Source organism: Vitis vinifera, chromosome 14 (genome assembly GCF_030704535.1).
Source record: "Vitis vinifera cultivar Pinot Noir 40024 chromosome 14, ASM3070453v1".
NCBI lineage: Eukaryota > Viridiplantae > Streptophyta > Magnoliopsida > Vitales > Vitaceae > Vitis > Vitis vinifera.
Genome location: NC_081818.1, coordinates 3,872,594 through 3,886,902, shown reverse-complemented (window position 1 = coordinate 3,886,902; position 14,309 = coordinate 3,872,594). Strand labels below are relative to the sequence as shown.

At 27.1% G+C, this 14,309-nt stretch overlaps 1 protein-coding gene across 1 annotated transcript; it reads left to right on the top strand.

Moving 5' to 3' along the window:
* Positions 1–12,493: 12,493 nt before the first annotated feature.
* LOC104881462 (disease resistance protein At4g27190-like) lies at positions 12,494–14,219 on the top strand. The gene is made up of 2 exons (XM_010661804.1): positions 12,494–14,128; positions 14,190–14,219. Exons 1-2 carry the CDS (start codon positions 12,494–12,496, stop codon positions 14,217–14,219), a joined length of 1,665 nt encoding a protein of 554 aa, XP_010660106.1.
* Positions 14,220–14,309: the final 90 nt, after the last annotated feature.

Sequence of the window (14,309 nt, the reverse complement as noted above, 5' to 3'; positions counted from 1 at the left end):
TTTTTTCTCTCTGCTTTTGCTCTCCTGGGATCCCCCCGCAGACTTGCCAAAAAAACCTCCCCCCTCTTTTCTTTCTTCCTCCGTTTTTTCTTCCTCAGCTAACCATCACCCACCCTCCTGTTCATGCATCAGCCAGCATGGGCTTGCAACCGCCCCCCTGCAGTTGCACGTCCGTGCCTAGAGAAGGGGTCCATCAGTCAGCCGCTGGGGTCCCCTACCCCTTCTAAAATATAATGAGAAGTCCTTGAGAAATCACTTCCCCCCCGGGCCTTTTTCCACCAAAGGGGGTCTACAGATTGTGTTCCAACTTTTAGGTTTTTTCAATCCGAGTTAATAATACTCGGGTTGAGTTAGGTCTTTTAGTTTGAGTTTAATTTGGATTGTGTTGAGGCAAAGATTCATATAATTGAGATCTAATTCGAACCGATTTAATATTTATAATGTATATTATTCTATGAAATAAAGATTATAAAGAGAAAATATATCAAAATATATTACATCATATATTTTTTTATTTTTAAAAAAATATGTAAATTTATTTATTTATTTTGTTATCTTAAAATTTTCTCTTACAATATTTTTTAAAATATTATAAATAAATTTTGAATTATACTACCTAATTAATCCGAATTTAATCTAATCGTACCCAACTTAACCTAAACTTGAAAAAGAAATGAGAGTGGGTAGGGTGTGAATTGATTATTTAGAGTGATTGGGTTGAGGGACTTTTCTTAATAGTACGGTAATTTAAAAAAGTTATGCTTAAATTATTGTAGTAGAAGAAGTTAGGGAGAATTATGTTTTGGGGGTAGATGGGCCCCCAAATTAACAAAAGGTCCATGTAACTCTTCAAATTAAGCCCAAGACCCAATGAAAGTATGGAAATTAAATTGAAGGATATCATTCTTCAGTATTTCCAAAAATGCCCTTTGTTGATTTTGAGAAAAAAAATTAATATTTTTGAAAAATACTTTTATGTAATTTAATAATTTTTAAAATACTTTTATTTTATTTAATATTTTTAAAAAATAAATTTATTTAATTTAATATTTTTTAAAAATAAATTTATTTAATTTAATATTTAAAAAAAATATTTTATTTAATATTTTTTTAAATACTTTAATTTAATTTAATATTTTTGAAAAAAAAATTAATTTAACATTTTTGAAAAAAAAATTAATTTAATATTTTTGAAAAAAAATTATTTAATTTAATATTTTTGAAAACTACTTTTATTTAATTTAATATTTTTGAAAAAAAAATTATTGAAAAAAAATTATTTAACTTAATTTTATAAAATATTTTATATATGTTCTTAAAGGGTATATTTGCCCGTTACTATTTCATATCCTTCAACTCAATTTGAAGGGTTATATGGACCTTTTGTTAATTTGAGAACCCATCTACCCCTAAAAGATAATTCTCCTAAGAAGTTATTACAAATATATGGTAGTTTTTGCCACCTAGGAGAGAGGAGATAGGAGAGAGGGTGAATGGATAAATTTTTTTAAAACCAAAATCATATTTTCAAATTTCAAAAAGCGAAATCGTGAAGAGACGAGTTCCATGAAAAAAAATATATGTATATTTTTTTAAAAATATATATATATTTTAAAAAATATATATATATATATTTAAAAAAATTCCTCATTTATTAAAAAAAACTCCTTAAAGGAACTCGTCTATTCAAGAGACGAGTTCCATGAAAAAATATATATATATTTTTTATAAAAAAAATTCTCAAATTAAAAAAAAAAAATAACAATTCCTTAAGGAGACGAGTTCCCTGGAAATATATATATATATATATATATATATATATATTTTAAAAAATTCCCAAATTATTAAAAAAAGAAAAAAAAATCCTCAAGGGAACTCGTCTCTTCAAGAGAGGAGTTCCCACGGAAAAAAAATTTTCCAAATTAAAAAAAAAAATTCCTAAAAAGAAAAAACAATTCCTCAAGGGAACTCGTGGAACTCGTCTCTTGAAAATATATATATATATATTTAAAAATTCCCAAATTACAAAAAAAAAAAAAAAAACAATTCTTCAAGGGAACTCGTCTCTTCAAGAGACGAGTTCCCATGAAAAAAAATATATATATTTTTTAAATTCCCAAATTATTATAAAAAAAAAACAACTCCTCGAGGGAACTCGTCTCTTGAAGAGACGAGTTCCCATGGAATTTTTTTTTTAAAAAAAAAAAAATTTCAAATTAAAAAAAAAAGTTCCCAAATTAAGGGAAAAAAAAAAAGAATTTCCTCAAGGGAACTCGTCTCTTCAAGAGACGAGTTCCCATGGAAAAAAAAATATATTTTTTAAAAATATATATATATTTTTTAAAAAAAATTCCCAAATTAAAAAAAAAAAAAAAAGAATTTCCTCAAGGGAACTCGTCTTTTTCCCATGGAAAAAAATATATATTTTTTTAAAAAGTGTATATTTAAAAAAAAAATCCCCAATTTAAAAAAAAAAAAAAAATTCCTCAAGGGAACTCGTCTCTTGAAGAGACGAGTTCCTATGGAAAAAAAAAATATTTTTTTAAAAAAATATATATTTAAAAAAAAATTCCCAAATTAAAAATTAAAAAAAAAAAAAAAGAATTTCAAGGGAACTCGTCTCTTCAAGAGACGAGTTCCCATGGAAAAAAAAATATATATATTTTTTATTTTTTTTAAAAAAATTCCCAAAAAAAAAAAAAAAAAAAATTCCTCAAGGGAACTCGTCTCTTCAAGAGACGAGTTCCCATGGAAAAAAAAATTTAAAAGTATATATATATATTTTTTAAATTCCCAAATTAAAAAAAAAAAAACAAAAAAAAGGAATTTCCTCCAAGGGAACTCGTCTCTTCAAGAGACGAGTTCCATGGAAAAAAAAAATATTTTTTTAAAAATATATATATATATATATATTTTTTTAAAAGTCTCAAATTGAAAAAAAAATATATATATATTTCCTCAAGGGAACTCGTCTCTTCAAGAGACGAGTTCCATGAAAATATATATATATGTATATATATATATATATATAAAATTCCCAAATTATTAAATTTAAAAAAAAAAAAAAAACAATTCCTCAAGGGAACTCGTCTTTCCAAGAGACGAGTTCCCATGGAAAAAAAAAATTCCCAAATTTTTTTAAAAAAAGAAAAAAATTCCACAAGGGAACTCGTCTCTTCAAGAGACGAGTTCCATGAAAAAAAAATATTATTTTTTTAAAAAGTTCCCCTGAGGATTTTTTTTATTTGGGAATTTTTTTTAAAAAAAAATATTTTTTTTCCATGTGAACTCGTCTCTTGAAGAGACGAGTTCCCTTGAGGAATTGTTTTTTTTTTTATTTTAATAATTTATATATATATATTCAGGGAACTAGACGATTTCCCTTGAGGAAATTTTTTTTTAAAAAAAAAAAAAATATATATATATATATATATTTAAAATATATATTTTTTTTCCATGGGAACTCGTGAGACGAGTTCCCTTGAGGAAATTATTATTATTATTATTTTTTAATTTGGGAATTTTTGAATTCCATGGGAACTCGTCTCTTGAAAAGACGAGTTACCTTGAGGAATTGATTTTTTTTTTTTTAATTTGGGAATTTTTTTAAAATATATATATATATATATATATATATATATATTTTTCATGGGAACTTGTCTCTTCAAGAGACGAGTTCCCTTGAGGAATTGATTTTTTTTTTTTTTTTAATAATTTGGGAATTTAAAAAAAAAATATATATTTTTTTTCAGGGAACTCGTCTCTTCAAGAGACAAGTTCCGAATTGTTTTTTTTTTAAAATTTTTTTTATTTTATAATTTGGGAATTCTTTTAAAAATATATTTTTTTTCAGGGAACTCGTCTCTTGAAGAGACGAGTTCCTTGTTTTTTTTTTTTTTTAATTTGGGAATTTTTTTAAATATATATATATATTTCATGGAACTCGTCTCTTGAAGAGACGAGTTCCTTTGAGTAAATGGGGAATTTTTAAAAAAGTATATATATATTTTTTTTCATGGAACTCGTCTCTTGAAGAGACAAGTTCCCTTTGTTCGAAAAGACAATTTCACCTTTTGAAATTTGAAAAGATGATTTTGGTTTTAAAAAAATTTATCCGTTCACCCTCTCTCCTCTTTACTATCTCCTCTCTCCTAGATGGTAAAAACTACTATATATTTATAATAACTTCTTCTATTACAATAATTTAATCATAACTTTTTTAAATTATCAAGTCCTTGGGTTGAGCTTCGATTTATGGTTTGGATCTAGTTAATCATCAACTTCTTCTAGCCGCTCAAGTTCTTCATTGTTATTTGTCAGAATGATTGAAAAGCCATGATTGAAAAGCCAGCTAATAACATAAACCACAGAGTTTCAGCTTAGAGTGGACAAGAGGGTCCACAATAATAATACCTCCTTATACTCGAGCAAGGACTCCAAGTCCAAAGATATTTGCTTTAATTGAAAACACAAGGATGACAGATTGTTATGCTTATTAAACCACCGTCCAATCAAAACTTTCGAGCATGTTTTTAACTATTTTTAAAAACACTTTTATTTTTAAAAAATAGAAACATTATTTTTCATACTAAAAAAATATTTTTTAATAAAAAAAAATTCCATAAAGTAAACCAATTTTCAAAATAAAGCTTCATTTAATGTGCTTGTACGACGTAAATTATCATTTAATAAAACCGTAATAATAATAATGTTTTATTTAAGCTTGTGCCACGTAAATTATCATATCATAAAATTGTAATTAGTGACTTTCATCTTATTTTTTCAAAACGATCAAAAAATCATAGTTCTCAACTATAATTTTAATTTTAATTATATATATATATATATATATATATATATATAATTATGTTATTTCATTTGAAAATTTTTTATTTTTATTTTTTAAAATAAAAATATTATATTATTTTAATTTTATATTTATTAAAAATATGTGAATAATTAGTAAATTTATCTCATTATTTAAATAATAAAAATATATAAAATTAAATAATCAATATTTTTTAATTTGATATAAAAATATTTTTATTTAATTTTATTAAAATAATTGGTACTATATTTAATATAAATATAATTAGTTATAAATATATTATTAATGGGTATATTTTGTGAATTTGATAAAACTACTAAAAAATATCGGTAGACTTTTTTTAATTAATTTCATTAACTAATTTCAAATGTATCTTGAAGACATATATATGGTATGTATAAATAATGATCTTTTTTTTTACCTAAAATTATAAACATATGCTTTAAAATAATAAAAAATGAAACTTAAGAGTGTACTATTATTTCAATAAAGATAAATTTATCAAAATATAAATAAAAGATATTAAATTAAATGTCTTAAATTAATAAATTATATAATTTTATATCTTATATAATTTTATTTTTTTAAGATTATTAATTTATTGATAAATAAAATATATATTTATTATTATATTTATCAATTTATCTTTATTGAAGTAATGCTACGTCTTTAAATTTAAATATATAAAATTTTTATTGTTAAAGTATATATTTTTAATTTTAATAATAATTTGTAATTTAATATTTTTAATTAAAGTTTAAAATAAAAATAAAATAATTAAAGCCTCAATTTACAATTGAGATTTCAGTTAAAAAATAAAATATTAATTATCAATTGTGATTTCAATTTAAAAATAAAGCTCAATTGATAATTAAGGCTTCAATTTAAAAATGAAGTCTTAATTACCAATTATAATATAGTTCAAAAATAAAGTTGCAGTCAGTAATTGAAATTTCAATTTTTTATGACGCGACTCTTATTAGATAAAAAAAGGGTTAATTTCAAATTAAAATTTTGTAAAGGGGTTATAAGGTGCAACTTTTTTTTTTTTTTTTTAAATAAAAGAGTTATTTTGCCCTCAAACTCCCATACTTCCCTTCTCCCCCATTATCATTTCTGTACCACCCTAGCATAACAATTATATAAAAAAATTATAGTCCAACTTGATAAAACAAAGGTTATGAATAATTAAGGAAAACACCCAAAAGGGGGGTGAATTGGATTTTTCAAAACTTTTTCAAACACAACAATATATGCACAATATAAATAAAGTAAAGAGATAGAGTTAGAAAATTCAAACTCGGGTTTATAGTGGTTCGACACTTCCTTACCTATATTCACTCTCCTTAATCTCCTAACCGAGTGAGGGTTCCATTAACTTGAAGTTTTAATCAGACTTTCAATCTTCTTACACTTTGATTCTGGTTCCAATGGACTCCTACACAATCTCTTCAAGATTTGAACCTCTTGAAGGCTTTCACACTCAGTTTATACAATGATGAAACTCTCAACCTAGCTTAAGGATGACTCAAATACAAAAGAAAGTTAGGATGATTCACAAGAGTGCACTAAAGTTATGCAAGTGATGATTTAATGCACTAAGAAAGAAATGAGAGTTTTTTGATCAAGAACAGGTAGGTAGACAATTGATTGCAAAGGTTCTCTTAGTCATTAATAAAGTGGGGTTCTCAATTTATAGGTTTCTAAGCTCAGGAGCCAAAAATATCAGAAAGTAACCTTGACGGGTCGATCAAGGGGTCGACCGGATCACTAGCCGTTGGAGCATTTAATGCATGACAGGTTACCGTTGCCTCCATCGGACCTCGACCGGACAAGGATGAGACTCGACTGGGAAGAGGAAGCTACTAGAAGAGAGAGAAGGTTTTTGTGCCTCCCTCAACCGGACAAGGGCAACCGGTAGACCGGTTCCCCAACTGGTTGAGTCGGTTGGCCATAGCCTCGACAGGTTGAACCTTTTGGCCACGAAAACCTATCTTTTTGAATTTATTTATTTTCCAACACTTAGGCAAGATCTTTAGGTGAGTTAATATGTCAATTTTGAATCAATTTGCCTAAGGTATATTTGATAAAACTCGGATTTTAAAGAAAATCAAGTTTTAAATGATAAATACTTATATTATTATTATTTTTTTTAAATTCCATTCCAAATAGTTATGATATTGTTTTAAAATATTGATTACATTCATACCCTCTAATTTTTAAATTTATTTTAATTTTTTTGACACTTCTAATAGCATCAATATTGCTTAGGTATACTAATCATCCTTGTAAATTATGGAAGTTAGGCACACAAAAATTTCCTCACATTTTTGTACCATTCCCACATTCTTGGCACTCTCCAAAATTCTCAATTTTTTTTTTATTTTAACAATTTTTTTTCCACTTCCAAAAAATGCTTTCAATATTTAATCCAATCTCCTATGTATAAAAAAATAACAATAAATTGCAATTAATAATACCATTTTTAATTAATAATTGATTGATTATAATTCTGATTTTTAATAATAAATGTTCATTTTAATTTAATTATAAACGAGTTTTTTTTCACAAGGTATTAGTATTAAAACCTTATATCATAAAATAAGTGGCAAATTTTATTTCACAAATTATTCTTTTTACAAAATTTTAAATATTTTACCATTTTTATAAAATAAATAGTTCAATAATATAATTGATGGTTGTAAAGATAATTTAAATTTAAAGTGCATGAGATTGCTTCTTTTCAAAGATTAATAAAAATATACCAATATTTCGATTTTACAAATATATCGGACATAAATTGATTGATATTTTGAAAAAAAAAATTAATAAGTCTAAAATTTATCAAAACTAATGAAAATATAAGAAAATTTTCATAAAAAAATATAATTAGAAATATAATAAATATTTTAAAGTTGTTTTGTTAAATAATTGAATAATAGTATTTGATAATAATATTATATGCAAGAATAAAAAATATAAATATAAATTTTATAAGTGTATATTCATTATTAAATTACATTATATATTATTTGATAATAATATTATAATATTTTATTATAATATATTTAATTTTAAAATATATTTAATATTAAAATTATGATATATTTAATTTAATTATATTAAATGATATAAAATAAATGATGATATAGGTATAATTTTTTAATATTTAATTAATATATTAATAATATTTAAAATATTATAAATAAAATTATTATGATAATTTTTATAATTAATTAAATAATAAAATTTTATTTAATTATAATTAATTTATTATTTAAAATATTGTTTTAATATTTTGTTTATATGAAAATTATATATATTTATATATATATATATATATATAAGGGGTGAGCTTGCCCCCGGCAAGATTTAAGCCAAACTTTTTTTTTTTTGGATTCTATTTCATTTTGACGACCATCGAAATCCAATATCCCCGTATAAATTTTCATCAATCGCCATCAGTTGGTAACTTGAAGTATTGATTTTTTTGAATTTTTTATTCTTCTAAACTTTACACGTGGCTTATTTGTATAGGGTAAAAGTTAAAGGTATGGTGACCGAAGCCACAAAATGATTATGCTTTCTACTTTTCAACACGACAACACCTTTATTATTAGACTTCTGCAGTCTCACACAAATGGGAGTTTGACAACAGGATTAATGGTCATGACTAAGTCGTCCACAACCCAATGCATTCTTACACTCTCTACAGAGACTACACCTAAAGCCATGACACTTTGCTTGGTTTTGTATTATAGGCGGTTCTTGTGTAATCCTGTCATACCAACTCTTTGCCTTCACATTGAGTTTTGAACCAAAATGGGACATTTGAAAAAAAAAAATTTCCATAAACTAAACCGATTTTCAAAATAATGCTTCATCTAACGTGCTTGTGCCACGTAAATTATCATATAATAATAATGCTTTTATTTATGCTTACGGCATATAAATTATCATATCATAAAATCATAATTAATAATTATCATATTATTTTTTTAAAACAATCAAAAATCATATTCACCTTACTTTAATTTTAATTATATATATATATATATATATATATATATATATATATATAATTATGTCATTTTATTTAAAATATTTAATTTTAATTTTATATTTATTAAAAATATGTAAATGATTAACAAATTTATCTCATTATTTAAAAAATAATAATATATAAAATTAAATAATTAATATTTTTAATTTGATATAAAAATATTTTTATTTAATTTTATTAAAATAATTGGTATTATATTTAATATAAATATAATTAGTTATAAATATAAGTATAATAACCTCTGATCATTTTCCTGTCGTTCTATCTTTCTACCTCTTGTCGCTTTCTTCGTAAGGGTGATTCAAAGCCAGCTAGCTAACAATTAACCACATCCGTGGACAGTTCAACTTTTCCTATCTCTCTCTGTTTTGTTACTTTCTTCGTCAGAATATCGAAAAGAGAGCTAATAATTCGAGTTTTGGGTCAAAATGACCCATTTTTGAAACTTAATGTTCAAAATGGGCACATTTTGAAACTATTGTTCAAAATGACCTCTTTGATGCCACGTAGGCGCCACATCATTAAAAAATATTTTTTTTTCGTCATTATAGTGAAAGCCACAGTTGGGAAACGCGGCTTCATTTTTGCACTAAAGGCGCAGTTGGGAAATGCGGCTTCATTTTTACACTAAAGCTGCAGTTGGGAAACGCGGCTTCATTTTTATACTAAAGCCGTAGTTGGCAAATGCGGCTTCATTTTTGCACTAAAGCCGCAGTTGGCAAACGCGGCTTCATTTTTGTACTAAAGCCGCAGTTGCCAAACGCGGCTTTAGTTAATTTTTTATTTAAATTTAAAATTTAATTAAAAAATTATTAAATTACAATTTATGAATGAAATTTAAAAATATACTTAAATAATAAATTATTTATATTTAAATTTAAAAATCTAGTATTATTTCAACAAACATAAATTGATAAATAGAAGATATTATAAATGAATATTTGATTTATTAATAAATTAATAATCTTAAAATAATAAATTTATATAACATATAAATAATATATAAAATTGTATAATTTATTAATTTAAGATATTTAATTTGTTAATTTTTAAGATATTAATTTATTTGTATTATGACAAATTTATCTTTAACAAAATAATAGTATAATAGTTAATAACTGAGATTTCAATTATAATATTTTTTTTTTTACTTTCAAATTTAATTAGAAACTATTAAATTACAATTGATGATTGAAATTTTAAAAATATACTTAAATAATAAATTATTTATAATTAAACTTAAAAATCTAGTATTATTTCAACAAATATAAATTGATAAATAGAAGATATTATAAATGAATATTTGATTTATTAATAAATTAATAATCTTAAAATAATAAACTTATATAACATATAAATAATATATAAAATTGTATAATTTATTAATTTAAGATATTTAATTTGTTAATTTTTAAGATATTAATTTATTTATATTATGATAAATTTATCTTTATCGAAATAATAGTATAATAGTTAATAACTGAGATTTCAATTATAATATTTTTTTTTTTACTTTCAAATTTAATTAAAAACTATTAAATTACAATTGATGATCGAAAATTTAAAAATATACTTAAATAATAAATTATTTATATTTAAACTTAAAAATATAGTATTATTTCAACAAACATAAATTGATAAATAGAAGATATTATAAATGAATATTTGATTTATTAATAAATTAATAATCTTAAAATAATAAACTTATATAACATATAAATAATATATAAAATTGTATAATTTATTAATTTAAGATATTTAATTTGTTAATTTTTAAGATATTAATTTATTTATATTATGATAAATTTATCTTGGATTTATGGTTTCGCTCTAGTTAATCATCAACTTCTCCTAGCCGTTCAAGTTCTTCATTTTTATTTGTCAGAATGATTGAAAAGCCAGCTAATAACATCAACTAGACCTTTTCAGTTTAGTACGGTCCACAATAATAATACCTCCTTACACAGTTACACTCAAGCAAGGATCGAAGTCCAAAGATATTTGCTTTAGTTGAAAATGTAAGGGTGACAGGTTGTTGTGCTTATTAAACCACCGCCCAATCAAAACCTTCGAGCATGTTTTTAACTATTTTTAAAAACACTTTTATTTCTTAAAAATAGAAACATTATTTTTCATACTAAAAAAAATATTTTTTTAAGATCTTATTACGAAAACAGTGTGTTTTATAAAAATATATTTTAATTATTTAAAGTTTATTTTTTTTTACTTTGTTTGTTGTGAGTAATCTTAAAAAATAATTGTATAAATATTTTATTATAAATGGAAGAAATGAATTGATGAAAGTGTTTGAATAAAGATGATATTTTAATCCATAAGGTATTAAATGTTACATGAAGTATTTTCAACCAATTTCTATAGTAATCAAATTAGCCAGATAAGCTTGGTTATTTTGGTGTCTTGGTTGCCAAATTCAAACATGTGATGTGCGACTAAAACTAAAATGAGTCATTGTCAATGATGGATATTACTCAGTCTCTTCACTCTATTGCACTGTTCTCCGTCTTTCTCAGTCTCTTCACTCTGCAGCCCTTTTCCTCAGTCTCCACTCTGTAGCCCTTCTCTCATTTTATCGACTCTTCCTACTTTCTCCCCTTCGCGCTCGTTCTTCCAAGTAATCAATCTCATTTTCCTTTTTGTTGCTTTGTGTTTCTCCTCTCCTCTCCTCTCCTCTCGTCTCCTCTTGAAAACGAACAAAAAAAAGAAGAAAGATTTCTTGTTTCCTTCATAGCTAAAACCTTCCACATACTCTGCTGTTTGGATACCTCAAACCTTTCATCTCCTTATTTTCATCTGTCACACTCAATTAAATACCTTTTTTTTTTTTTTTTTGTGTTTTCCTTCTCCTGAGGCCCTTCTCTCTACTGCTTTCAATCTTCTGCGATTGACTCGTCCATAATCACTCCCTGCTCTTCACCTCCATCCTAACTCGTCCAGATCCTGCTTTCAATCCGGTGTTCCGCTCCGTGAAAATCTTAATTTGGCTGGGCGGTCTCGCTTGTCCTTCTCTGGTTTTCCTTTTGTCTAGTTGATTCCAGTAGCATTGATTGAGCTTTTTCTCTTGAATCTGAATCTGTAGCCCTTTTGTCTCTTCATCACTCAATATTCCCGCTCTCTACACGTTCATTCTCATTCTCAACGCTGATTTTCATTTTCCTGCGTCTGTGTCACTCCTTTGAACAATAACTCTGCTTATTTCCTTCTTTAATTTTCATTCCAATTTTTTGGAGCTTTTTACTCTGTATCCGCTTTGTCATTTTATCAACTATTCCCACTCTCTGCCCTTTGTTCTCTTTCTTACTAGTAATCAATCTCATTTTCCTTTTTGTTGCTGTGTGTCTCCCCTCTCCCTCTTTGGAAAAAAGAAAAAAAAAAGAAAAAAATCTTGTTTCTTTGATAGCTAAAACCTTAAACATACTCTGCTCTTTTGATACCTCGAACCTTTCATCTCCTTATTTTCATCTGTCACGCACAATTAAATATCAAAATTTTTAGTGGGTTTTCCTTCTCCTGCTGTCGTTGCCCTTTTTGATATCTGCTGTTGCTCAATTCCCATTTATTTCCCGAGACAGAAAACTTGGGAAATGGCAGCAATTCTTATGTCCGTTGCAGCAAATGTTGCAGGAAAAGTTGCAGGGTACCTGGTTGATCCAATTGTACGTCCACTGGGTTACCTGTTTAACTACCGTAGCAACCTTGATGAGCTTGCGAAACAAGTTGAGAGGCTGGGTAATGCAAGGGAGAGGCTGCAGCACGATGTGGATGAGGCTAATAGGCAAGGGGATGATATCGAAAATGATGTCCGGGATTGGCTGACACGTACAGAAGAGATCATCCGAAGGGCAAGGGTATTGATTGAAGATGAAAACGCTGAAAACACAAGCTGTTTGTGTTTGAATTTAAAGTTGGCGTACCAGCGAGGCAGGCAAGCGAAGGAGCTGTCTGGGGATATTGGTAAACTCCAAGAAGAAAATAAATTTGACAGGGTAGCATTTCCCCGTCCTCCACAACGGATATGGTCTGCACGCCTCAGAGATTGTAAAGCTTTGGAATCAAGAACATCTATTTTAAACGAAATTATGGAGGCCTTGAGAAATGGTGGTATCAGGATGATTGGTGTGTGGGGGATGGGCGGTGTGGGCAAAACCACTCTTGCCAATCAAGTAGCGGAAAAGGCCGAGGAAGATAAGTTATTTGAAAAGGTGGTTATGGCAAAAATATCCCAAATTCCAAACGTGACAAACATTCAGGAAGATATTGCAGGTATTTTGGGGTTGAAATTTGGGCAGGAAGGGGAATTAGCAAGAGCACACCGCTTACGTCAAAGTTTGAACAACCACAAGACGGTCCTGGTGATTTTGGATGATATTTGGGAGGAACTTCGGTTGGAAAAAATCGGAATTCCTTATGGAGATGCTCATCGTGGGTGTAAAGTGCTGCTGACTTCCAGAAGCCGGGGTGTGTTATCTGGACAGATGGGTACTGAGAAAATCTTCCATGTTCGACATTTACATGAAGAGGAAGCCTGGAGTTTATTTAAGGAGACAGCAGGTGATCCAGTGGACGAGCTTAAATCCATAGCAATTCAAGTAGCTAGAGAATGTGCTGGTCTACCAATTGCCATTGTAACAGTTGCAAAGGCATTAAAGTTCCAGAGTAATTATATGTGGAGCAATGCTTTGCTAGCACTGCAGCGTTCTGCAGCAATGAAAATCGACGGCGTGCCTGATAAAGCATACGCTTGTCTGAAGTTTAGCTACGACTACTTGGAAGGTGATGAAGTGAAGCTTTTGTTCTTACTTTGTGGTATGCTGGGCTATGGTGATATTTCAATGGATCAATTGTTAAAATATGGCATAGGTTTGGATTTGTTTGAAGACGTGTTTACAGACGTGACTTCATTGGAGCAAACAAGAAATAAACTACTGGCATTGGTCAAAATCCTCAAAGACTCAAGCTTGCTGCTTGATGCTGAAGATAGAAATCTGCTAGGTGTGGGGGGGCCAGGTGTGTTTTTGGGAGACAATTATGAAAACAGGTTTGTCAGAATGCATGATGTTGTTGGTGATGTTGCCAGAGCAATTGCAGCAAAAGATCCTCATCGATTTGTTGTGATCAAAGAAGCTCGTGGATTAGAAGCATGGCAAAAGAAGGAGTTCAGAAATTTCCGTCGTATATCTTTGCAATGCAGAGATCCCCGTGAGCTTCCGGAAAGATTGGTATGTTCCAAACTTGAATTCTTTTTATTGAATGGTGATGATGATTCTTTGAGAATTCCAGACACCTTTTTTGAAAAGACGGAACTACTAAAAGTTTTGGACTTGTCTGCAACGCATTTTACACCACTGCCTTCATCACTTGGTTTTCTTTCCAATCTTCGAACATTGCGTGTATACAAAT

Coding starts and splice junctions, on each gene's coding strand:
- LOC104881462 (XM_010661804.1), top strand. CDS start 12,494: ATGGCAGCAATTCTTATGTCCGTTGCAGCAAATGTTGCAGGAAAAGTT. Junction 14,129..14,189: donor GTGAGCTTCCGGAAAGATTG/GTATGTTCCAAA, acceptor TGAGAATTCCAG/ACACCTTTTTTGAAAAGACG.